General features: G+C 44.8%; 11 protein-coding genes across 11 annotated transcripts; 5 read left to right on the forward strand and 6 right to left on the reverse strand.

Annotated features, from left to right (window-relative positions):
- Positions 1-79: 79 nt before the first annotated feature.
- Positions 80-1,333, reverse strand: I203_104572 (uncharacterized protein; the record flags this gene model as incomplete). The annotated part of the gene is made up of 5 exons (XM_019143839.2): positions 80-103; positions 170-361; positions 478-687; positions 807-1,175; positions 1,289-1,333. The coding sequence occupies 5 exons, from the start codon at positions 1,331-1,333 to the stop codon at positions 80-82; spliced, it is 840 nt and encodes a 279-aa protein (XP_019006888.2).
- Positions 1,334-2,212: 879 nt separating this feature from the next.
- Positions 2,213-3,830, forward strand: I203_104573 (uncharacterized protein; the record flags this gene model as incomplete). The annotated part of the gene is made up of 7 exons (XM_019143838.1): positions 2,213-2,475; positions 2,532-2,636; positions 2,702-2,872; positions 2,949-3,094; positions 3,172-3,360; positions 3,601-3,654; positions 3,712-3,830. 7 exons carry the CDS (start codon positions 2,213-2,215, stop codon positions 3,828-3,830), a joined length of 1,047 nt encoding a protein of 348 aa, XP_019006887.1.
- A 472-nt stretch (positions 3,831-4,302) lies between these two features.
- On the forward strand, positions 4,303-6,239 carry I203_104574 (uncharacterized protein; the record flags this gene model as incomplete). Its single annotated transcript, XM_019143837.1, has 2 exons — positions 4,303-4,788; positions 4,869-6,239. 2 exons carry the CDS (start codon positions 4,303-4,305, stop codon positions 6,237-6,239), a joined length of 1,857 nt encoding a protein of 618 aa, XP_019006886.1.
- Positions 6,240-6,508: 269 nt separating this feature from the next.
- Positions 6,509-8,092, reverse strand: I203_104575 (uncharacterized protein; the record flags this gene model as incomplete). The annotated part of the gene is made up of 5 exons (XM_019143836.1): positions 6,509-6,778; positions 6,844-7,029; positions 7,109-7,324; positions 7,416-7,666; positions 7,741-8,092. 5 exons carry the CDS (start codon positions 8,090-8,092, stop codon positions 6,509-6,511), a joined length of 1,275 nt encoding a protein of 424 aa, XP_019006885.1.
- Positions 8,093-8,667: 575 nt separating this feature from the next.
- Positions 8,668-10,344, reverse strand: I203_104576 (uncharacterized protein; the record flags this gene model as incomplete). The annotated part of the gene is made up of 13 exons (XM_019143835.1): positions 8,668-8,813; positions 8,869-8,974; positions 9,033-9,081; positions 9,145-9,240; positions 9,292-9,325; positions 9,379-9,482; positions 9,543-9,663; positions 9,750-9,846; positions 9,909-9,933; positions 9,994-10,013; positions 10,079-10,118; positions 10,176-10,251; positions 10,314-10,344. The coding sequence occupies 13 exons, from the start codon at positions 10,342-10,344 to the stop codon at positions 8,668-8,670; spliced, it is 945 nt and encodes a 314-aa protein (XP_019006884.1).
- A 937-nt stretch (positions 10,345-11,281) lies between these two features.
- Positions 11,282-12,240, forward strand: I203_104577 (ubiquitin-conjugating enzyme E2 N; the record flags this gene model as incomplete). The annotated part of the gene is made up of 6 exons (XM_019143834.2): positions 11,282-11,311; positions 11,443-11,557; positions 11,671-11,752; positions 11,828-11,841; positions 11,923-11,995; positions 12,105-12,240. 6 exons carry the CDS (start codon positions 11,282-11,284, stop codon positions 12,238-12,240), a joined length of 450 nt encoding a protein of 149 aa, XP_019006883.2.
- Positions 12,241-12,698: 458 nt separating this feature from the next.
- Positions 12,699-13,145, reverse strand: I203_104578 (uncharacterized protein; the record flags this gene model as incomplete). The annotated part of the gene is made up of 1 exon (XM_019143833.1): positions 12,699-13,145. One exon carries the CDS (start codon positions 13,143-13,145, stop codon positions 12,699-12,701), a length of 447 nt encoding a protein of 148 aa, XP_019006882.1.
- A 220-nt stretch (positions 13,146-13,365) lies between these two features.
- On the forward strand, positions 13,366-13,833 carry I203_104579 (uncharacterized protein; the record flags this gene model as incomplete). Its single annotated transcript, XM_065517566.1, has 1 exon — positions 13,366-13,833. The coding sequence occupies one exon, from the start codon at positions 13,366-13,368 to the stop codon at positions 13,831-13,833; it is 468 nt and encodes a 155-aa protein (XP_065374384.1).
- Positions 13,834-14,180: 347 nt separating this feature from the next.
- Positions 14,181-14,727, forward strand: I203_104580 (uncharacterized protein; the record flags this gene model as incomplete). Its single annotated transcript, XM_019143832.2, has 3 exons — positions 14,181-14,250; positions 14,333-14,433; positions 14,524-14,727. 3 exons carry the CDS (start codon positions 14,181-14,183, stop codon positions 14,725-14,727), a joined length of 375 nt encoding a protein of 124 aa, XP_019006881.2.
- Positions 14,728-14,964: 237 nt separating this feature from the next.
- I203_104581 (uncharacterized protein) lies at positions 14,965-19,320 on the reverse strand (the record flags this gene model as incomplete). The annotated part of the gene is made up of 15 exons (XM_019143831.1): positions 14,965-15,135; positions 15,197-15,354; positions 15,430-15,746; positions 15,809-15,984; positions 16,038-16,189; positions 16,247-16,391; positions 16,444-16,518; positions 16,572-16,673; positions 16,728-16,799; positions 16,854-16,926; positions 16,980-17,112; positions 17,185-17,665; positions 17,722-18,108; positions 18,159-18,192; positions 18,242-19,320. 15 exons carry the CDS (start codon positions 19,318-19,320, stop codon positions 14,965-14,967), a joined length of 3,555 nt encoding a protein of 1,184 aa, XP_019006880.1.
- Positions 19,321-20,714: 1,394 nt separating this feature from the next.
- On the reverse strand, positions 20,715-22,337 carry I203_104582 (uncharacterized protein; the record flags this gene model as incomplete). The annotated part of the gene is made up of 2 exons (XM_019143830.1): positions 20,715-21,983; positions 22,053-22,337. The coding sequence occupies 2 exons, from the start codon at positions 22,335-22,337 to the stop codon at positions 20,715-20,717; spliced, it is 1,554 nt and encodes a 517-aa protein (XP_019006879.1).
- Between the last annotated feature and the right edge of the window lie 664 nt (positions 22,338-23,001).

Below are 23,001 nucleotides of genomic sequence, written 5' to 3' on the forward strand. Positions count from 1 at the left end.
CGATCTTGTAAACATATGAATTATGTTTCACTCTCCCATCGATACGATCATTGCGTGTCCGTACTGTAAACCTTACCCCTTACTCCTTGCTCTTTTTCTTTTTCTTTGGATCGTAGTGAACAAATGATCAGCGCAACTCTCCTACCTATACAGAGTAAAATCGACTTACCTTCTTATCACCTGTATCACCGACAGGAGCCACAGCCACTTCACCATCCTTGTTCTTCCTCTTTTTATCCTTCTTTTTATCTTCGGCTGGAGTGGGCACAGGTAAAGTAGCAGTAGCCGCGTGGAGGGTCGAGGGGTTGACTTGTAAGGGAAGAGCGGTGGTGAGTGGTTTGGATAATCCGATAGGTCCGGGCTGAGTCATGTCATATTCATATGTTTACTTCATATCAGCATCATATGCAATTGGAACAACTCGTGAATCTTCGATGGAGTCATGCAAAGAGAGAGTTTCAGATGACAGTGACTCACCGACTCATCCGATTCTGAATCATCGCTATCATCCGTACTATCCGAATCGGCTCCGCCTCCCACTCCAGCAATCAACGTAGGATCAATGACCGCCTCGTTGGTGACTCCTGCCGAAGAGGATTGTCCAGTAACGGCAGGTTTAGTAGCTGCGTATATTTTCTCTTCCTCGACGAAGTTTACTTGAGCTTTTGCGTACGCATCTTCATAGACCTGTATGAGAATCAAAACACAAACAAGGTCAGCTCTAAGTCAAATGACCAGAACTATATTGGTTGTATACCGCGATTAGTATACCGGGATGAGTAAGAAGTTAGTCTAACCCAACTCACCTTTCTCTGAGCATCGGTCAGATCTTTCCATTTAGCACTAATCACCCCCAAAATATCCTTATACGACATTCCCGGATTAGAATTCCTAATTTCATCCCTAATCTCATTTTGGAAGAAGATATATGCACTGGGTGGCCTCTTAGGTGCATTTGGATCTTTAGGTTTCTTCTCCTTTTTCTTCTTCTCTTTCTCCTTCTGACTGTTCGCTTTTAACAAGTCGGAAACCAGTTGACCGTTGGGTAAGATGGTATTCTGGAATATGGACAAGTCAGGTTTATTAAGTGATGAAGGAGATAGGGACGTGTATTCCTCGATTACTTTGACACATCGGGTCATGGCGCTTGCGATTTCTCTGAAAGAGGCTATCATCTAAGGTAAAGTTAGGATATATAAGTATATGAATCAGTTGGTGTTGTGAAGTGACAAATAGATCTTGGGGCGATGATCGTCCAGTGTAATATAATGAGTGAACGACTACCCACCTCTTGCCTCTTCGCTTCCATCTCTTCGTACGTTGGGGCTGACATGGTGTATGATGTGTTCTGACTGCGATGTGTTCCATGATGTGAGTGAAAAACCAATACGGAAAATGAGAGAGGGTGGATGTGGTCAGTCGGAGAGAGAGATGGCGAGTAAGAAGAGAACGTCGGTCAGCTTGGATGTGATCCAGTAGTCTGAAGAGACGGGATGGTTCTGCGACGGACCATGGACTCACGGATGTTTGTTTATTGTCGAGTGGACCACCTCCACCAGATTCAAGATGAAGTTAGGGGTTAAAGAGGACAAGGGATGTTTGTAAAGACGATTAAGAAAGGTGATTACAAACTGAGGTTGAAATGGGGGAATACAACGGGGATATACTCGAGTAGCCAGCAGTGGAGAGACTTGTTTATCGAGATTACAAATCAACTCTCTCGAATCACGGGATTACAAAAGGATTGTAATGGGAATACGGAAGTGGCACCAATGGGGATTACATGTGAAACAGATTGAGGCTGTGTTTCAGAATGAGGCTTAACGAGTACTGTAGATGCATGTGGGGGCCCGTGCGGATGGTATATATGTATGTCCACTTCTTTTTGTATGGGAAAGAAATTGTCGAATCATGCACACAGCACACTTTCTCTGTATGTAATATCGAGAATTAAGTAGAATACTATCACACCCCATATACATATGTACCTCCGTATAACAATAGCTGTCGAGTAATAGCCAGAGTCACATACCACAGCGACCACGTTCAACCTTTCAACTCACACAAGAAATTAACAAAGGAGGTTTCTCGATCGACTCAATTCATCATCCGCACATTCCCGCTCTTCATTTCATCAAATCCACTCTGACCAAAGAGCATCGTTTCTCTCATACTTCCAATCCCAAGATCTTTATCCGAGTAGCAGGATACCATGACATCCAGACTATCTCGCGATTTCCCAGCATCCAATTACCCACCGAATTATCGACAATCATCATATACCAATCCCTACAACGACGCACCACCACGTAATTCGCTGTACTATGAAGATGGGGAAGATGCCGACGAGCCATTTGATGTCAGGGCGGATTTCGACGGAGTAGGTCCGAAATGGAGTGAGAGGAATGGGCCGAAGAAGGAAGGTAGTGTTAGGAGTGGTGGGGCTTTGGGAATGGGTATGATGGATGATGCGATGTGAGTTGATCAAATTGAAAGTCGTTCGTCTGGAAATAGCTGATGATTGGCCATAGGTATCAGCCTGTATCTACGCATGTCGCTCCCTCTGCATATGGCGACAACAATAAGAGCGCGGCAAGTAGGGAGGAGATGATATCGGTACCTATGCTAGGTCCAGAGTGAGTGACACATAATCTCGTTGGGCGCGGCGCCGTGAATACTAAACGTTTGTATCCACATCCAGATGGCAGAAATCCGAATTACACGAACTATCACGCCGTGGTCAAGCTGAACTTCGAGGTGATAAACGTAGTAAAGCATGGAAAGAATGGACGAGGGATCAAAGGGGATTATGCGGTATCAAATGGTTGACTAGGAAGGTATTGGTTTTTATCATATTTGCATTTCTAGCAGCGTGAGTCCCGTCAAGTTGTCGATCGTATGGTCAAAAGCGAAGAGAGCGAAGGGACACTAAATCATGGTGTTCGTAGCCTGGGCATAACGCTCTTCTTCGTTATACCTAGAGTACCGAACTTTGAATTTTACAAGGAATCACCTTTTACAGTTGATAATTCGACCGTATCGTTCAATAGAGTACCGACAAATTTCTCTTTTGCTGGAACTCTCAATCTATACGGTGAGTAGCTCTTCCCTAGCTCCTATAGTTTGAGGAGTTTGGATGAGTGCTCATCTTCTTTTTGATGTACGTTTCAGGTGACGGATCGGGCTCATACCTCCCCATTCACTTTACATCCCTCCAAGCTACACTGTACGATGAGACGACCAATAAAGCTATAGCGAAAGGAGATTGGGGTAATCATTATATGGATCATAAAGATCAACAACCCGTACAGCTTCCTGTCAATTTCGAGTATAGTGCGTTGAACACTTCGGATACTACCTGTGAGTGGAATGCTCACTTCTTGGGGTTTATCGAAAAATCCAAGGGATAGAGGAAGAAAGGTAGAAGGAAAGGGAGAATTGAAGGCGGAGAGGGCGGATGGTAGATGAAGTGGGACCGCGCAGAGAGGGGGACAAAAGACAAGGACGAAGAGATGAACAAGAGTGGGAGAGCAGGAAGAAGCGAAGGAGAGAGAATAGCAATGGGAAGGAGAAAAAGAGCACGCTGACATGTTGATTCAGGGAACGACATGTATCAAGCTTGTGGACATAAATGGACGGGAACGACTAGACCAGGTGAGTATTGTACATTTCTGCTCCTCCCAACATCTACTGATCCATTTCATTTCGTAGATCTCAAATTACGTCTGGTGCTCAAGATGGGTATCGTAGGATTGACGAATAAACCCGAAATGTCTACCCAGATCAGCGACGTGGAATGTCCGTTTGAGCTCGGCACAAATAGTGTATGATGGGAAAAGAGCGAAGAAAGCAGGGTGAAAATGATAATGATAATTTCATTATCTTACCATATCGGACAATGTGATTCTATTTTCAATCCCATCTCCAGTCTCTATCCAACTTGTTGTTCAATAATAAGGTATTTGCCATATCATTCTATATGCATGCGTTCTACTCTTTGTATCATGCTGGAGTGCACATGCAGTACAATCTGAGTGTGCTTCTTGATGAGTTATCCGAAACGCCCACAGTAATTCACCTCCATCTTGATCAGGCGGTCAGTGCGTCTTTGTGTACCGTGCGTGCAGGATAGTAATTGATATCGATCTCTTTAAAGACTATCACGTCCTGTATCTGTCACTTCTCGTCTTCGTATCCTCTCAACTCTACTTCTCAGCGTGAACGGGATCAGTATTACTCCTCGCCAACCTCAGGACTATACCACACCCTCACCTCCTTCCTCTCTTCAAACTCGATTGCAAGATGACCCCTGCTCTCTGTACCGTACCAGACGTTCTCGCCATCAACAGGATCCTACGATCCTCCTTCACTTATTCGGATCTCCTCTCAGCAGTCAACGGTCTAGTGTCAGGTCAAGGATACAGATACGTCACAGCACGTCGGCCCACCAAATCAAATCCAGTATTCACCATCCAATGTGACCATCATGGTAAGAAGACTTCTTCTTCTTCCTTCAAATCGGACTGTAAACATCAAATCACCTTCAAGTCTGGCCATTCTTTGTTCATCCAGCCCAGGTCGTTCTGGAAGATTGATTGGGATTTAACCTCTGGCGATCCTAGTAGTAGAAACGATAAGTTCATAGACCATAATCATGGTCCGAAGAGTGCCCATCCTGTAAGTAAAGGGAAAGGTAAAGGTAAATTGAAGAGAAGAGCCAAAAGGAAAGATGAATATGAGACAGAAACGGATTCAGATGGATGGGATGAGGAAGAAGAGCGATACGAAGTGAGTAATATGGTATTGCAACGTACATGCCTATTCACTGTCCCGTCGGACTAAGCTGACTACGCTTTGCATATTTCAAGCTTCGTTCGGAGACGGAATGGACCACCTCTCGCTCTTCTTCACTATCTTCTACCTCCACTCCGACACCTCACAGACCTAGTCCTCCCTCTACCGCTTCCACTTCTCGCTCACAATCATCTATGCAAACCCGAAGCTCTGCCAGAGCGAAAGCCAAAGGTCCAAATACCATGTCAGGACAGGTTGTCATCATTGAAGACTACGATGAGCTGATAGGAGCGGAAACCAAGAGTCAAATCAATACCAGCTCTTCTTCTTCAGCGCAGAAGAGCGATACTGCCAGCAACTCTGCTTCGAATATCTCTCAAGGAAGTTCATCAAAGTCCCCTAGAAATTTAATTTCTACTGACAATAATGGTACTTCTACTTCACTCAAAGATAGTACTCCTACTCTATCTCAAGATACGGTCAAACCGACTGACAGAGTGAATCCTACTCATCCTCCCCTCTCAAATGCAAGTCAGAGCGGACCTTCAAGCTCTCCAAATGATTCGAAAATATCTACCCCCACATTTACTAACGATGCTAACCATGAGCAGATCTGCGAGATTGCAAGACTTCGCGAAGAGAATGAACAACTCAAGATCGGAATTCAAGTGGAGACTACGAAATGCAAAGAAGCGGAAGAAGTTCAAACACGCCTGAAGACTCTTCTTTCACAGGAGGAGAGAGCAAGGAGGGAAGCTCAAGAGCAAAGCCGGAAATTGCAATCAACGATCAACGAGCTCAAGGAACAACTCAAACAATTGAAAGACGACCTCTATGCCGAAAGATTCCAGAAGAATGCTTTGAAGAGCGATATAAAAGAGTTGGAAGAGCGGGTCACGATACTGGGCGGTCGGCTCAAGACTGAAAAATCAGAAACAGCGATACTAAAAGCGGATTATCGCAAAAAGGAAGAAGAGAATAATTTACTGACGAGAAAAAATAAATTGCTGATTGAGAAGATGGAATCTGGAAAAGGTAGATGTAATGATATTCGACTTCAGGTCCAACTCAACGATAGTGAAAACTTACAAAAAGACTTGGACGAATCAAGAGCTGAAAATGAAAAATTGAAAGTGGAATATGAGATCTTGAAAATCGAAAAAGAAGCATTCCGCTCGAAGATTGAAAGGCTGGAAAAGGAGAAGAAAGACCTAAGAACTGCGAATGACGATATCAAACGAAGTCATCGAGCTAAAAAGCAATTGGAAGAGCTTGAGAAGTCGCAAGCGGAGAGATCGAGAAAACGGCAAGAGGAACAAAAGAAAAGAGCTGAAGAGGAATTGAAGAGAAAACGAGCAGATGAGATGGAAGAGGAGGAGGCGGAGAGGACAAAGCGGAAACTACTAGAAGATATAAGGAAGGGGGAAGATAGGTGTAAGGAGTAAGGATCGTCTGACTTACCATCGTTTACTGATTTAAATTGCCTTTACGGTACTGATTCTAATGATCCGTCCGTAAATATACTATTTCCATCAAGTTGTATTGTGCGTTACCCAGTCCCACTATTATCATAATGATCATCATCACCATCATGCATATATTGTACATGTTTCGCATCTTGGGTATAACCACAGTGCATACATTTTACTACTATAACGAGGTATCAAACCCTAATTCACCTAATCGAAAACCAAAACCTATTCATCTCTCCTTATTACTGGACATACACGACCAGCCATCCTACAGCTAGACATCCCAAGAGCGTGACCGAAAGGGTGAAAGTTGAGGAAGTAGAACTGTTTTGAGGAGCATCAGGAATGACTGCTTTTCCTCCTTCTTGACCATCGCTGCTGGATCCATCGGGGATCGAAGCTGACGTGGAATCTGCTGTCGAAGGTATCGATGAAGTTGTAGTGGGTTTATTTGATTTGGTACTGTTGGTAACGGAAGAAGTGGAAGTAGGATAAAGGATTTGATCGATGATCTTATATCATTGAAAACATCAGTAAGTGATTCACCAAGACAGGTAAAGAAATGAATTCAACTCACATGCATCACTCCATTATTCAACGTAATATCACTTCTTACTATCTTAGCCTCTACTTCCCCACATATCACCGAACTAGACCCATCTTGATTATACTGTATAGTCAAACTCTCTCCTGATTCGACGGGTAACTCGAAAGTGGAAGGTTGAATCCACATAGGTGAGAAGAGCGAATAGGACGTTGTGAACTGATTACAAGGTCAATAAGCATAGGAACACACCTGGTACGTGCAGCTCTTGTAACAGTAAAATTGCCACTACACTCACATGATTACCGATCATCTCCGGTGCTTTGCTTTCATCTACCATCAAGTCCTTCACCTCGTCGTTCCAAACCGAATCGAGGGATACGAATATGGTAAATCCACCTTCTGACAGTTGCTCGACGTCTGACGATTTACCAATCACTTGTAGAGCGGAGGACATATTGGTAAGACCTGGTGCTTGAAGAGCGGTAGACAACGATGGAGGGAATGATAGGACCTGGAGTATATATTCAGCGAAAAGCTATCATATCTATTAAAGAGATAGAAGGATGATGTAGACGAGCGAGTCTTATCGTGTAGTCACTCACCTGATCAATGGGTAATATAAACAAATTATCTAATAATCCACCTGAACCACTCAGATCTAAAGGTCCCGACGTAGAAGTAGCGTTACCCCACCATCCATTTACTATAACCGAATCATCATTCCCTCGTTCAAGTACCATCGCCTGGTACGCATTGGATTGTATATCAGTCGAGTTGAGCTCGTTGGCTAATAGCAAAGAAGTCGCTGCTACGGCATGCCCAGATTGCGGTATTTGATCGTACGTCCATTCACCTGAACATATCATTAAAATCATTACCGTCATCCCTTTCGCTCTTAGTACCTCAGAGAGGGATAGATCTGCTCACCTTGAAGTAAATGTAATTCACCCAATTCCGTGCCCCAATCTTCCGTCAACCCTTCAAATGGACTTACGATCCCACTTTCCTGAAAAGCGTCATTGGTCGGAACTAAGACCGTCAACTTCTGTCCAGAGTTATACAAATCATGTAAGAATTCATATCCCATATCTGTTTCTGACCAATGTACGATCAGTTGTTCGAATGTCGTCAGTCCATTAGCGAAGAGGACATCCATCATCGATGTTAGGTATTCGGTTAGAGATCCATCGGGACAGATTATATCGGTATCTAGCTGAGCGGATGAAGTTGGAAATAGTATCGATAGGATTGTGAGGAAGGGTATGATTGATAATTGCATCTTGAAGGACAAGATAGAGGATGGTGATTGATTATTGTTGATTTACAGGTTTTGTTGAATTTACGTTGATTCTAAAAGAATGTATGCCTCGTTCTCCTCTTCAGTCCATATGGTATGTCGATTCGCTTGGTCTATTTCTTTGATTTACACTATTTTATAGGATATTTATGGTATACTCGTCAGTCTTCAACGTCAAACAACGAACTACGACAAGGATGATGACTCTCAGCCACTGCGATATACCATCCCCAGCGACATTTCCCTCCAAAACGAATCCAGTTGAGTGACGAGAGCAGCACAAAGGATGATATCCTTTTACCTGCGTCTGAATCAGGACAGAAAATCAAAGGATGACTCGATGAAATGTAATGAGACGAATTTGGTGAAACATCCTTTGGGTGAGATGGGATGGTTTCATGGCAATTACCAGATTGAGTTGTCGGTCTTCGATAGTCGAGAGTCAGTATGATATCCAGGATGTTTGGCAAGAATAAGGATGGCAGGATCCCGGAGGGCATGAGTAAAGGATACATTACCATGAGATACAACGTGATATGATATCTTCAGCTTTGCATCTACAGCTTGGCATCTCTCTTCTTCCCACCTGCAAAAGGACATCCACCACCAGAAGGTTGAGCGGTCTGATCAAGCGGTTTACCTTCTCTAGCAGATTTCTTGACCAACTGAGCGAATCCAGTATCGTCCCTTGCTACTCCGAGTTCTGTATCGCACTTCATCAGCTACCTGGATCCTTGGGATTAAATGCGATAGCTCACCTATGAGTTTGGCAAACGCCATTGAGAAATCTTTGAAGAAGAGATCCTGATCTGCTGCATACTTCTCTACCCATGGTTTGAACTTGGGATCCTGTACCAATGCCATCTATGAGAAATGTCAGCTATCCATTATCAATGCTTGACAACATGAACGAGCAGCTCACATCGGTTGGAAGCATCATCAACTTCGTACCAGCGACCGTAGCTTCGTACCTGTCGGGTTGTACCGTCAGCGATCTATCGTTGCAAGCTGGTCAAACCGATGCAAATACTCACTGAAATGGCCCATCCCACTGCCTAGGCTTCCAGATATCTCGCAACAATAATTTATAGTATTGGTTGGAGAATCGAATGGGATTTACTACCCATTGTCTACACTCCCTAATCAGCCAAATACACCACTTCTGCTCACAGTCAATTTACCCTTCGAAACCACTTCGATCTTCATGGCATCGACCTGAAAGCATTGATAAGCTGTCGTACATACAATATCGGAAACGTAGAGCTTACCCAGAGCATGTGCACCTGAAAGAGCTACTATCTCCCGATCTGAGAATCCCATCCTTCCAAATACTTCCCTTATATGATCCGCGCCAAGAGCACCATCAGGTAGTCTGGTGAATCATATTCATAAGCTAAGATCGTAACGGTCGAGCAATAAGATTTTTGCTCACCTCTCACTTATATCTCCCCTATGTTCAGCTGCCGCTTCAGCAGTTGAGTAGTCCGTCCTTCCTGGTTCCCAAGGTATCTTAGGTCCTCCCATATCTTCAATTGCTGTTATTCCGGCGAGGGCTGTGAATAGTAATAATATCAGCCTATGCTTTCCAGGGGAGGATGGCGAGAAACCCATTCTACTCCAAGAGTATCTAATGACTTACTCCACAGATCCGCATGTGATAACCACGGATTGGCAGCTTGGATAGGCAGACAGAACGATATGGCGTGATGTAAGCCTGCATTGGCTGGGTCCACCGACTATAGAAGAGCGATATGTCAGCTATCTGACTGCCCATTTTCAGGCAAGCCACGCAGCTTACCTCTGGAGGAAATCGCATCCCGGCTCTATGTATATATCATCAGCTGTTATGCGCGAACAAACAATGAGAGGCATGTGCAGCTCACCCGTTGGATCCTCCAGTATGCTGGATCCGTGGAAGTGTATCAGCTTTTATGCCCTCCCTCTTGGGGTTATTGGCTAGCTGCTTACCTCAACCAAGCTGAAATTACCTGACGCATGCCATGCCAACCTATATTTGCCATCAGCCTGAATCCCGAGGTCATTGAGGTGGGAAACGGATACCCACCGCACTAACACTGGTCCAGCTGATCCATCATCATATCCCGGCTGCTTCATGATCTTTCTGACCTGCTCTCGGATACCTGCCGACAAGAGTATTGACGCCATCAGCAGCAATCGGTGATCGACGAATAGGCGAACTCACCATCGTAATCTCCTTCCTTGACGGCTGCCATTGTGACTTCCGATCAGATATTCTATGTTCTATGCTAGCGTGCGAGCTTGATATATATGCTGATGTATGTTACCAATAGACTGGACGTGAAGGAGAGCGAAGGAGAAAGTAAAGAAGACCTGAGTTGTTGATCTTTTGATTCGACCAATTCCATTCAGTCTTCAGCTTTCATTACGGCTATCCCAAATACAAGTATAACCGGGATGTTGAGATCGAAGGACGGCGACAGATAAAGTAACATCTGAAATGCTAGGTACTGTTCATGCATGGCAAGGGGTCATTCGGTCCTCATAACGGTAATGAAGAGCGGAAGGGGAGGAGCGAGGGTATGAGGAGCAGGGAGAAGGAGAGCGATATGGTCATGCATTGTTCATTGGGTTACAAACAGATCACGCTCTTCTTTCCCGCCGATTGAGGTGTCCGCTGTCCCACAGACGGAGAGCGATTTGCTCACCGCACACTTGCTCCAAGATGACATCAAGCGCTCACGCTCTCCTATCCACATATCCACATATGCGATATGCGTGTTCTCGTCATGGAGAGCGAGCAACGGAGAGCGTGTACAACCAGGTCATGAAGTGCGACATCACATCATGAACACCGGTTACATAACCGAGCTGACGATGAATATTCACCACATGCATTTATTGCGATTTATCCCGAACACTGCTGGGTGCACTGGCTGTTGACGAGGACGAGATGAGAGATGAGCATCCTAAAACGTCATGGAAAGCGAGATTCATCCGTTGCTTGTGCTTAGCAATATCTATCTCCAATAGCATCGAGTACACCGCTCACGTAGAGCATATACATCACCTGTCACAGTGAGTGAGATACCGACTTCTAGCCAAGCAAAGCCGATCAGAGTAGTAATAGCACTTTTCGATTCAGGTCTTCCCACATTCAATTCGTAGATTAGATTAGAAGAGCAAGATACGATGTCAGCTTTACCCAAGCGTATTCTGAAGGTTCGTCCATGTCAAATACCGCCTGGGGCGAGAGGTGATATTCTGACTGAAGTGCTCTCCCTCAAAACCATCTTTTAATGTCCACTTCCCACCTCTCAATCTCACGACACACCGACCGTTCGATCATATAGGAGACAGAACGTCTTATGGCAGATTCACCACCTGGTATATCAGCAGCACCCAAGGATGATAATTTGAGACATTTCGATGTGACTGTTGCTGGACCGGAGTCATCGCCTTATGAAGGTGAGTATACTTAATTCAGCTGTCCTGTGCATGTCTTCGGTTCGGCTTGTTCATCAACGATTTCGTTTTCTTCCCTCTCAACTTTCTATTTATCTCCCTTTATCGTCATATAGGAGGTATATTCAAGCTTGAGCTGTTCTTACCTGAAGAATATCCTATGAACCCGCCAAAAGTGAGATTCTTGACCAAGATCTAGTGAGTCTTTGTACAAGAAGGATTAGCCAAGGTTGGAAGCAATTCAGCTGATAAAGGGCCATGATAATCAAACAGTCACCCAAATATCGGTATGTCCATATACAATCACCATTCCATTCTTGAGCACTAACGAGCCATGCTAATATCATTATATCATTATATCATAATAGACAAACTCGGTAGAATCTGTCTTGATATTCTCAAAGATAAATGGTCCCCAGCTTTACAAATCCGAACTGTCCTGTGAGTGGATTATTCTATAATCAACTGATCAGATTATAATCTTACCCTTCACCGTCCTTCCTTCGCACTCATCATATGTCCTGACGTTTATGCATCGTATGTTTCGTAGCCTCTCTATTCAAGCTCTTCTGGGAGCTCCCAATCCCGATGATCCCCTCGCCAACGATGTAGCGCAGAACTGGAAAGAGAACCAAAGTGCGGCCATCGCCCAAGCTAAAGAATGGACTAGGCAATATGCTAATTAACCTACCTATTGAGTTCACCTATCCACTCTCGCTTGCGGTCGATCATGTTAGGTGAAAGAGCTGAGAAGGAGGGAAGGGACGATCAGTCAGAAGTATCTTAGAGATAGATTCGTGTTATCGGATTACTCAAGTCTGGATTATTATTTTCAGCTAGCTACGTGTTTTTTTGTGTATATACCCTTTGGTCATAACTTTGGTCACGATGTTTTTGCTTGTGATGTGATGTAGTGATAACATTACGAATGATATCCATTCTGTCATGTCGTGTAGTCACGGTGCAATAAAGCAATATAGGGGATTGTATCCGAAAGTTGAGATTCTAGTCAAAGAGCAACGATACAGTGCAATGCATTGTGATTGATCATCTATAAATGATAGGGTAACATGGTGAATGATGTCAAGGAATATATTGATCCCTACTGGAAGTGCATCATCTTGAATTCAGATCAAAAGTCCTATCATAATCGAAGACAAAATATCAGCATTCTCCTCCTCACCTTGAGGTCCCAGATATCACTCAAACTCACCGTCACTCTCCCTGCATAACTCCAATCCTGATCCCCAGCCTTAAACGGATCACTCTTCGGCCCTCCTCTCTCGCCCGTCTTGGGATTGACATCACCCTCGAAATCGGGTCTTGGTCCTCTCCTAACATCCTTGTGTAGCTCCTCCGATGCCTTGATCCCCTTCTGAGGATTATCTACTATATCGGGCGATGCACCGATCGTCTCATTCGCTTTTATCAGAGCTTCGAGCTCTGCTTGGTCGGATGGAGGGAGAGGTGGTGGCCCGGGTCGAGAGAAGGAAGGTGCTTTTTTGGATAGGAGGGGAGAGAAGGTGGATAGTGATCGGATAGGAGAGGGGCGAGATATGGATGGAAAAGCGGATCGAAGGAGAGATGTCATTGTTTTTGTGGAAAAGTCGTTGTGAGAGGTCAAGTAGAGCTTGAGACAAAGATGGTAGAGATAGAGATTTGAGCTGGATCGATGATTATAGATACACGTTAGTCTCAGTGGATAAATACATAAATCCAGATAAATCACTTCGTAGTCTTGGCCACCCAGATCAACTTATCGAAGCGAGAGCGGAGATTCCCGAACGACGAGAGGTGGAGGTGATCCAATCATGGATGAAATAACTCCACTTCTCAGCCCAGTCACACCTGATGATACCAATGACTTCGTATCTGAGGCATGTGAAATCATTCTTGTCGAAGGCTCCGAAACAAACGAAAATGTCCGTTCAACCGCCATCGACGAATACCATGAGATGATCAGGCGTACTGCCGAGGATGAGGATCAGAACAAGCTGGCGTTTGCCAGCCTCCCCTTCGACACCAATTCCAAGCTAAACGGTATCACCGATGAACCCGAGCTCGATAAACCCAAGCTTGTCGACACTATGATCACTCGCCTTCTCAAGAGCAGAGATCATCAATTGCCACCCCTTCCTGAAAATTTAGAGCATCTCATCTTAAGTGAAGCTGAGGGTCTTCAAGGACTCAGGAGGTACGCAGAAGGTATCAAAGCATGTTATACAGAAGAATGTGAGGAAGCTGGTGAACTCAAGCATGAGTATGCTTTGGGTGAGTGATAATTCCACTTCTACAAGACAAAGGCGTAAAGAATGACGGACCGGAATGAAAATTTGTATGGGACTTCCTATATAATCTGCTTCCGATCCGCCAATCTTTACGCCTCCCTCTTATATCTGATGAGATTGCACCACTAAATCCTGAATGTATATTCGAATGATTCTCCACTTCCACATCCAGATTGTGAATTTGTTCAAGTAAAACTTTCCGAGGAGCCTACAGCCAACAAGCAATGGCTTGCATCGTAAGTGAGAAATTCTGCCAGTCTGATGACCCATTGATATGATGAGACTGTACAGCTGATACTATGATTTGTTATTGTCTGGTATCTCGGTCGGTCGTCAATATGTTGGGAGAAGCGGTATATTCAATTGCTGTAGAGGTGCCGCCTGGTGCAGCCTTGTGCTCTAATAGGGGTGAGTGACCGACAGATAGAATAGCTCGGAAGGCACTAATACTCACACTCACACTCACACTCACACACATATATATACTCAGGGCGATACTTTGAGCTGGCCGATACAGGACATCGATTAAGAAAGACTGTAGAGGAGGTCCAGAACGATCTCCGAGAGATCTTTGTCGGCATACACCTACTTGTTGGCTGAGGAATAGATGGCAATTTGAAAGTGAATACCCCAGCTCGTTTGAGAGGACATGGCTGACGCGGAGTGGATCTGTGTCTCAAGGCTATCTCTGGTGCAGCCGCCGATCCTGAACACGCTTTGTTGAAGATAGAAGTTCAAATAAGTAAAGTCGTCGACCTCCAGAGCAATCGCTTTACACAGAAGATGATGGGTTTGCCAACTCAACAACACGACAGTCTTGCCAAAGCAGGGTGGCGTTTCGACCATCAAATCTTCCAAAATCTTGCTACTTTGGAAGTGTCTTGATATGACTATACGGCTAGGCAGGTTTGTGACGGTAAGATGAAAGTCACACAAGTTGCACCTGACATGTATGTTGCTCCCTGACTGATGAGCTTCTGTAGCCCCGGGGGGCGGGGGGGGGAGGGGATGTCAAGCTTCCTTTAAAGGATTGATCGTACACTTCAAAAAGTATATATTCATTATATTCATCAAGTCATGTATTTACATCAGGATCGTTACTACAATCAACCCCATTTACGTCTAATGCCCATCTTCCTCCAATTCACCCAAGAAGTTCAACCATCCTTTCTTGGTCACCATCCCCTGAAACACCCCTCTCGAATTGGTGACTATTATCTGCCTTACACCTAATTTCGTAAATAGCTGTTGAACAACTTCGAGCGGAGAGTGGATTTGTACTGTTATTGGTGCCTATTCATCATGCAGACACTTGAATTAGCTTATTGCCTTCTTGGATGTTGTCCATACTCACCCTGTCGACATATCTACTCAGATCATAAGGTGACCAAGATCCATCGACGTAAGAGTCCGCGAAAGAGAAGATAGACATGGCTGATGATCTACTTCGGTGGACTGATGCGTCGTCTGGCATTAGGTTGAGAGTCGCATCGGGTTCGTCGGAAAGTTCGGCTATACCATGAACAACCACAAGAGTCAGCAAGTCACCATTGAGATCTTGTAGCAATAGGTGATGAGTGAACTTACACAAAGCATGTTCCAATTCGTTCATACCTAAGAACCCAACTACTCTAAGACAACTTCTCTCTCTACCCGATGATAAACCACCTTCCAGCCCTAGACCTGGATTCCCCCCATTGGCCGTAACTTCTTTGACTAATACGGGGAAACCAGTATCTGCCATACCCAATCTGACTAATTCCAGTAATTTACCAGTAAGCGATCGAACGGTATGTTGTTTATCCGCTCGGAGGATCGGGACGGATCGATCTGCAATGGAAGAGGCTCGTCGGGATCCCCAGAGGTATTCGTGTTTCTGGTCGAGGTAGGGTAGTTGATTTAGACTAGAAAGTCAGACTAATTAGTAAGATACAAATATGCAAGGAGAAGATGACGGCAAACTCACTCGATGACCAGATCGTATATACCCTTCTTCTCCAACCCGTCTGCCACTGTCTTAGCGATCAAAACTCCCAGCATGACCGGAACGACATAGTTGAGGGTCGAGGTGAGTTCGAACATGATCACAGCGAGGGAAACGGTGGTACGTGTCACACCGGCGAGGGTAGCAGCGGCGCCAATCTATAATCACAGTCAGCATTCGGATCATCAAGTCATGCCGGTGGGTGACGTACCATGGCGTATAATCCAGGAACTATACAATCCGTTTCTCTGCACACGTCGAATATGCCCAGAGAGGGATAAGCAAATTCGATATATTCCATAACCAATCCCACGATCCGTCCGAAACATGCTCCGACGACGAGTGATGGGATGAATATACCGGCTACGATCATTTGTCAGCTTGGCATATGATTTTACATCATGTCCTCAGCTGACTTACCAGGTACTTTTATACCGAAAGTGATGATCGTCAAACACCCCTTGATTAGTAAGGCCGTTCCTATACTCCATATCACTGAGACGATTTCATGCGGATGATTGACACAGAGACTGCTGGATGAAGAAGGTTTGCATTCTTCGAATAGCTATGGTAGATGTCAATTGTTGGAAATGAGGTAAATCATCTGCACAACTCACGCTAGCTACTAGCTCTGTTCCACCCATCCGGGTGTAGGGGTTGAGGAAAGATATGATCGTGGTGAGAAGGGTGACCTGTTAGATATTGTGAGCTTGACATGTGATCATAACGCAAGGGGTAAGCTCACCAATGCAACCTCGAATATAGGATGGTTCTTCAACCAGGTTCCTCCTCTGACTTCCCTACTCCATATAATATTAAGTCGAGCGAATACCGCGCCGTATAGTCCCTGAGTGAATAGCATGGTCAGCTAGATTCACGAAATTGCGATGACGCCACTTACTCCAAAAACACCCAAAATCACAAAAATGATGTATTCCCAATAATGGTATTCCTTGGTGTAAGTCACCTCGAACTGCCAGACTAATCAGACCCGTCACAAGTGGCGACAAATCCGAGAGATACTCACAAGAACCAAAGTACCATTACCGAACGGGTTGAGTGTCTTCAATGTGATCGCAGCGACAGCAGCGCACCAGAAACTATTTGATCGGATGAGCCACAGCCTTTCTTGCAGTATGCCGTACCAACTCACCTCCTCCACATGACCTTCGGTGGAAAGTAGTACGACACCTCTTCCAGCGAAAATAGTACCCCTCCTACCGGTGCACCGAAAGCGACTGATACACCCGCAGCACAAGCAGCCGACAGTATCTCTCTTCGTTTGGCTATATCACCAATACCGATCAATCATCAGCTCCAAGCGACCAGTTCGACTTGATGAGTTGATATTGACTTACCCTCATTACATTCGAATTTCAGGAACAACCTCGAAACAATATTACCCACACACGAAGAGATATGTACCAAAGGACCTTCTTTACCCAAGCTCAATCCACTCGCTACGCTCAGCGCCAGTCCAACCGACTTGGTAATCAAGGTCCATCCACCTAGATACCCATGGATCACAAATCCACTTAAGATCGTTTTGATCTCTGGTATACCTGATCCAGCAGCGTAATACATTATCTTCCTAGGTGGTTCGGTATTTGGGAAAGCTTCGATCAGGGGAGTGATAGGTTCATTGGCGATTCCTTCCAATAGTGGTTGGCTCTCATTCGCGTTGGTGGATGATTGAGTTCTAGATAGGGTCTTGGGTTTTGAATGGTCGGGGATTTGGTCAGAAGGCGGTGTGAGGAATGTAGAGTCTTTGGACGTGGTATGTTGAGCTGAAGAAGTGAGATAGACAGTCAAGAGTGATGCGAGGATGGCGAGGGAAATCTGCCAACACAACTTCATAAGTTTTGATCTGTGTGATCCAATTAAGACCCACTCACCGCTACGATTGTATAAGCGACAAACTCTGGTCCACCCCATATCCAAGCATCTTCCGGACCGCCTTTCTCATCCGGAGCGAAGAATTCTCCCCATTCAATCCAGTCTCCACAACTCTCCGTATCTCCCATATCACCAGGACTAGACGGATGTCTAGGCGCACAGCAAAACCTCTTCGCTGTACCCCATGACGATCCACAGAAACCCTCCTTCAAGTCGAACAGGGCCATTTCACTTCGGATAATGAAGAATGCAATCACAGCTGAAAGGATACCGATGATGGTGACTACTAGCCATCCTTGGAATCTATCCCAAGAGTTGGCGAGTTTACCTCGTATGGACCGATGAGCTGCGTGGCGTAGTCGACGGACTCGTGAGGACTCTTTGATCTGCAGACTGGGGTCAGCTCGGTTGTGTCGCTCGGAAGAAGTGAGCTCACCGCATCGTGTATCCAGTCTATGGTAACATACGAGCTATATCGTCCGTCAGTATATAGTATGATGGTCACATAGCGCTACTCACCTATACCACACCCTCATCCCATTCGCTCTCTCACCTTCATCATCTTCCAACATCTCATCTTCCGGTCTCCCTCTCGACGTCTCATCATCGTATTTATCCGGTCTACCAATGCCCATCCCAATCGTACTAGCAGTCTTTCTGATCCTTCGCATGACCGATCCTGTGGGACTCTGTAAATGTAACGACGCAGGCTGTTTAGGAAATAAAGGTGAGTTGATCTGTGAATTGACAGATAAATGTCTTCTGTGTGAGTGTGAATTTGACGAAGATGAAGAAGAGTTGTATGGTTGTGCGGAAAGGGAATTGGAATGGTGGGGAATAGCAGTATGTGGATGAGCTAGGTCTTTATCCCTAAATCTAGAGGTCGTAGCTGTACCTGGTTGCGAAGCAGAAGTTCCATAGTAAGCTTCATGTGTGGGTAAATTGAGCAATCCCTGGGGTGGCGTCAATCGAGAAGGAGGTGGAACACGAGAAGTTGATATTCTCCTTGGCGAAGATAATGTTGCATCGTTGTTGCCGTTGTTGTTCAGATTTGAAATGGAAGGTGTTAATTCTAATCCTGCATGATTGTTGTTATTTGTAGATCCATATCCACTTATAGGAGTCGAGAATGCCCTAAGTGATCCAACGCCTTGTCCCTGCTGAGCACTAGATCTCCTGCGATGTTCCATGTTTGTCCCACCTCTAGATATACAAGGACTGGAATTGGCAGAGTCCAAGTTCACCAACGACATCCTAGGTGTGGGACCTAGACTTTCGCTTTCTTCTTCAGGTAAAGAGGTGACGCTATTTGACATTGACAACGTACTGACTCTAGGTGAAGATGAGGATGACGAGGAAGTGTTGGTATTGGATAGGAAAGTAGATGGATTGGGGAAATATGTGATAGGCGAAGGTGGTTGCGAATACCCTTCTATCGTATCTGTAGATTGTCTTCTTGAATGTGAATGTGACTGCACACGATTATGTGTATGTGTATGCCTTAGAGAAGATACTGAAGGAGGTCTAGCGGGTCGAATGGTCCCATTTGAATGGGTCGTAGATGCCGATGACGAGATCCTTTGTTCGCTGAATGACATACTGACAAGTCTAAGAGTCTAGAGCGGTCGTGTTGGAAATGATATTTTGAATGGGAATGGGGGGATGTGAAAGGAGAGTGTTTCTCAAGGGTGAGGGTGGACTGAGCGTTGGTTGTGTGTATTCCTGTTTGAACTGGGTCGAGTGTTTGTTTGTTAAGAAGGTTACCCTAGGATGTCAGATTAATACTAAGCTTATGCTCATGACTAATCTTAAGATGAGTTGAGGTGAAGATTCCAAACCAAACTATAATAATGTCATGACGATTGTCATTTCAATGGCAAATTGTCAACTTGATTTTGTCGATTATAAGAGCGCGTGATAAGCGAGAGTGTTGAGATGACGTCGGGATGTGTTTTTGCACTGATCAGTCAGGTGAGAATGGGAAGACGGGATGTCAGATGGGTAGGAGCGTATATAGTCTTGTGAATTTTTTCAGCTGAGCACGCTATCGCTGTTGTCGATGTGAATATAAGTCTCTCTCCCTCTCACACGTCGGACTGATGGTCCGATTTAAGCTTTGCAGCATCCTGGTCTAGACTCAACTCTGATTCCAGCAATGCTCGATGATCCCGAGTTGGGCATATCGGCGCAATCCGAAACAATCATCATCGCGCTACAGCGAGAAGGCATACAAACATGCATTACAAGGACTTAAACAGGTCAGAGGGTCTTTAAGGTCTATCGCGGTTGTGGATCGGGAATATGCAGCAGCATGGGATCATTGTGCAGTGCTTCGAGAGCGGGATTGATCTGAAGCAGTCTGAGTTTGGTCAGTATAGAGCAATTCACTGTCATCGCAATTATGGTGAATCACCTACTCGTTTGGTCGTTCGTTCTCTTCTCATCTTCTCATGATTCGGTATATCGTTACGACGCCTTGACCTTCCTTGACCCCTTCTGTTGCACACCTCTGGCCCCATCTTTTGACTGTAGACCTTCCAATCCATTGCCATACCTACTCTGTATACTACGGTAATGTCTGTACATCACGTAACACGTTACTCCCACTAAAATGATCGAACCGAGGGTAATGAGGTTGAGTTGGGTGTCGGTCAAAGAATGCTGGAGTCTACCCATATTTGATGACGGGGATATCGATTGACGGATCAGAAACGATACAATGTTGGTGACTAGGTAAAACAAAGTCGATATTGATGTTGATGTTGATGGAAGAATCAGCGGGAGTAACGTAACCAAGTGCGAGTAACGTTGTATCTGGTTATTTTTGGAACAGACAAATCGACTCTTATAACGAATACACAATATGCATTTCGCTATGAGGAGACACCTTATATACAGCTTACAACCGAATTTATGTACAACATACGATGATTCCCGAGATATGACGAACAACCCATAGCAAACAAAGCAAACGAAACAACTGTAGATACAATCATCCACCATCTTCTTCTTCACTCCCTCTTTCAGTCCCTATCCCCTTCCCACTCAACGCAATCATGTTCATCCTCAACAACCCTTGTCCACCCGATGATCTCCTCCGTCCACCAATCAAAGGTCCATACACCCTTTCCTTCTCCCCTGCCCCGATTCCTATACCGGTATAAGGCGGAGAAGGCGACAAATTCCCATCCATATCTCCCAACTCAATCCCCACTTTATCTAGTATCTCGGCTATCTTCCTCATCTGACCTGATTTCCCTGCATCTAAAGCTATTTTACCTAATTCCAACTTAACCCATTTAAATCCATCTAGATTGATTCTTTTTAATCCCCTTGGTGGATTTTCAGCCATTCCATTAAGGAACGATAAAGTATCTTTACCCCTCCTGCCCTCTGAGGCAAGTTGTCCATCCGAATTTGAAACAGTAGAAGGTGCTTGCCATTTATATATAGTAATCACACTTAGAGGATGATTAGGTGAGTGTCGAAGTGATTCGATGATCAGTTCCAATTGGTCGTAATCCGGTATGAGGAATGATAAATGGTGTAGATTCGGATATAATTCCAAAATCTTAACACAGGGTATCAACCCGTCTTCTGCAGTTGACCAAATAGAGTATTTGCTTTGTAGATATGTCAACGATCTAATTTTGCTGCTGTGAATATCTTGAAAAGCCGATATCGCACCACTTGATGAAGGAATTATAACCAATCTTTTCAAACTCGGTAATTCAGATTGGATCAGGCAATCTAACAAATGACCAGAATTGATATCTTCCAATTTCAACGTATGCAATTTTGGTAGATTCAATATTTGGGTTCTACCCTCGACTTGATCCGATGAGTGTGATGTCGTTGAACCGACAACATCAAGAACCTCTAGATTTGTAAGTTTCTTTAACAAGTCTACTAACCCATCAGCATAATCCACATGTATCCCCTCCAGGCATTTTAAATTCTTGACGAACGGTGCATATCCCACCTCTTCTAAAGGGAATGGGAGTGGTCCAGAAGGTAATTTGAGATGAGCCAAATTGGGTATCAAAGGGAATATAGCCATAACACTCTTACGGATTTCCGTTGGATGGATTCTTGAAGGTAACGTACTGAGGTCAAGGAGTGTGATGTATCTACCTGGAATGGAGAATGTATGAAGGTTGATATCGGACCATTTGGAATCGCCATATAACACGCAAGAAGCCAGAGAAGAAAGGTTGGTAGTTAGATAAGGAGAGGAGTAGAGGTATTTCATCACTAAGGGCTATATCAATTATATCAGTGAGAGGAACAATAGCTTTAGATTTGGAATTATCGCGATGGGTAGACTCACCTTCCAAGCTTTACATACAATCATCAAACCCCTCGCCGATCTAGTAACGTCCCTTCTCTCATCCAATTTCTTCTCAGCTGAGATCTTCCCCTTCATCCCGTTCCACGAATCCCAAGAGGGGTTATAATCATCTTCTAGCTCTGAGGGGTAGGAGGACGAGATGGACAATCGATGATAGATGATTCGACGGATGATCTCGAATGGGAGGGTCGGTAAGGGGCCATTTGAGGGAGGTGGTGAGGAGGAACCACTTGCGGTGGGACGGAAAGGGGGTGAGAGGGGCATGGTAGGGGATGGTAAAATCGATTGGATGAGTCAGAGTAGAGAGCTGACGAGGTATCGTATTCATCCATCTGTATATGAAGCTCTGACGCCAATGATGCGAATATGTCGATCGATTGATGGAAGATGGAAGGGTCGAGCGAAGGATCATCCGCCTAAACCCCTCCTTTGTCCAGGTTTATCATAGGTCCCTCAGAGATCTTGGTAGCCCCCTTCAGTGTAAGTTTGTGTATACTGATTGTTGACATGCACTAGTGCCCTCTACTCGTATTGTTGACAATACAATCCAAGTCACGACTCGATCATGTCATAACGCATTCCAATGACTAACCTCGAACCTCGTCTCATCCCGGAGGACATGTCCGATATAACCGACAAGGACGTCTTAAGTGGGCAATTTTAATAAGGTACCCCCTCAGGATCTTGCAAGAGGATAACCATTGAAATTGCTATGCACAATGTCAAGTAAAGTGGTCTGAGTGAGCCTCTAGCATGCATAGATGCTGGTGGGGAGAGAAAATGAAAATATTTGAATGTGATATATCGAGTGACAGGCGGGAATATCGTCCAATGAGAATTGAATACGGTGTCAGCAGGAGTGGAATTGCCACTTGCTCGTACCCACTCACTCCACCTTTGTGAATGAGTGAGAAGTGAAAGTGAAATC

Source organism: Kwoniella mangroviensis, assembly GCF_000507465.2.
Source record: "Kwoniella mangroviensis CBS 8507 chromosome 1 map unlocalized Ctg01, whole genome shotgun sequence".
In the NCBI taxonomy this organism is placed as follows: Eukaryota; Fungi; Basidiomycota; class Tremellomycetes; order Tremellales; family Cryptococcaceae; genus Kwoniella; species Kwoniella mangrovensis.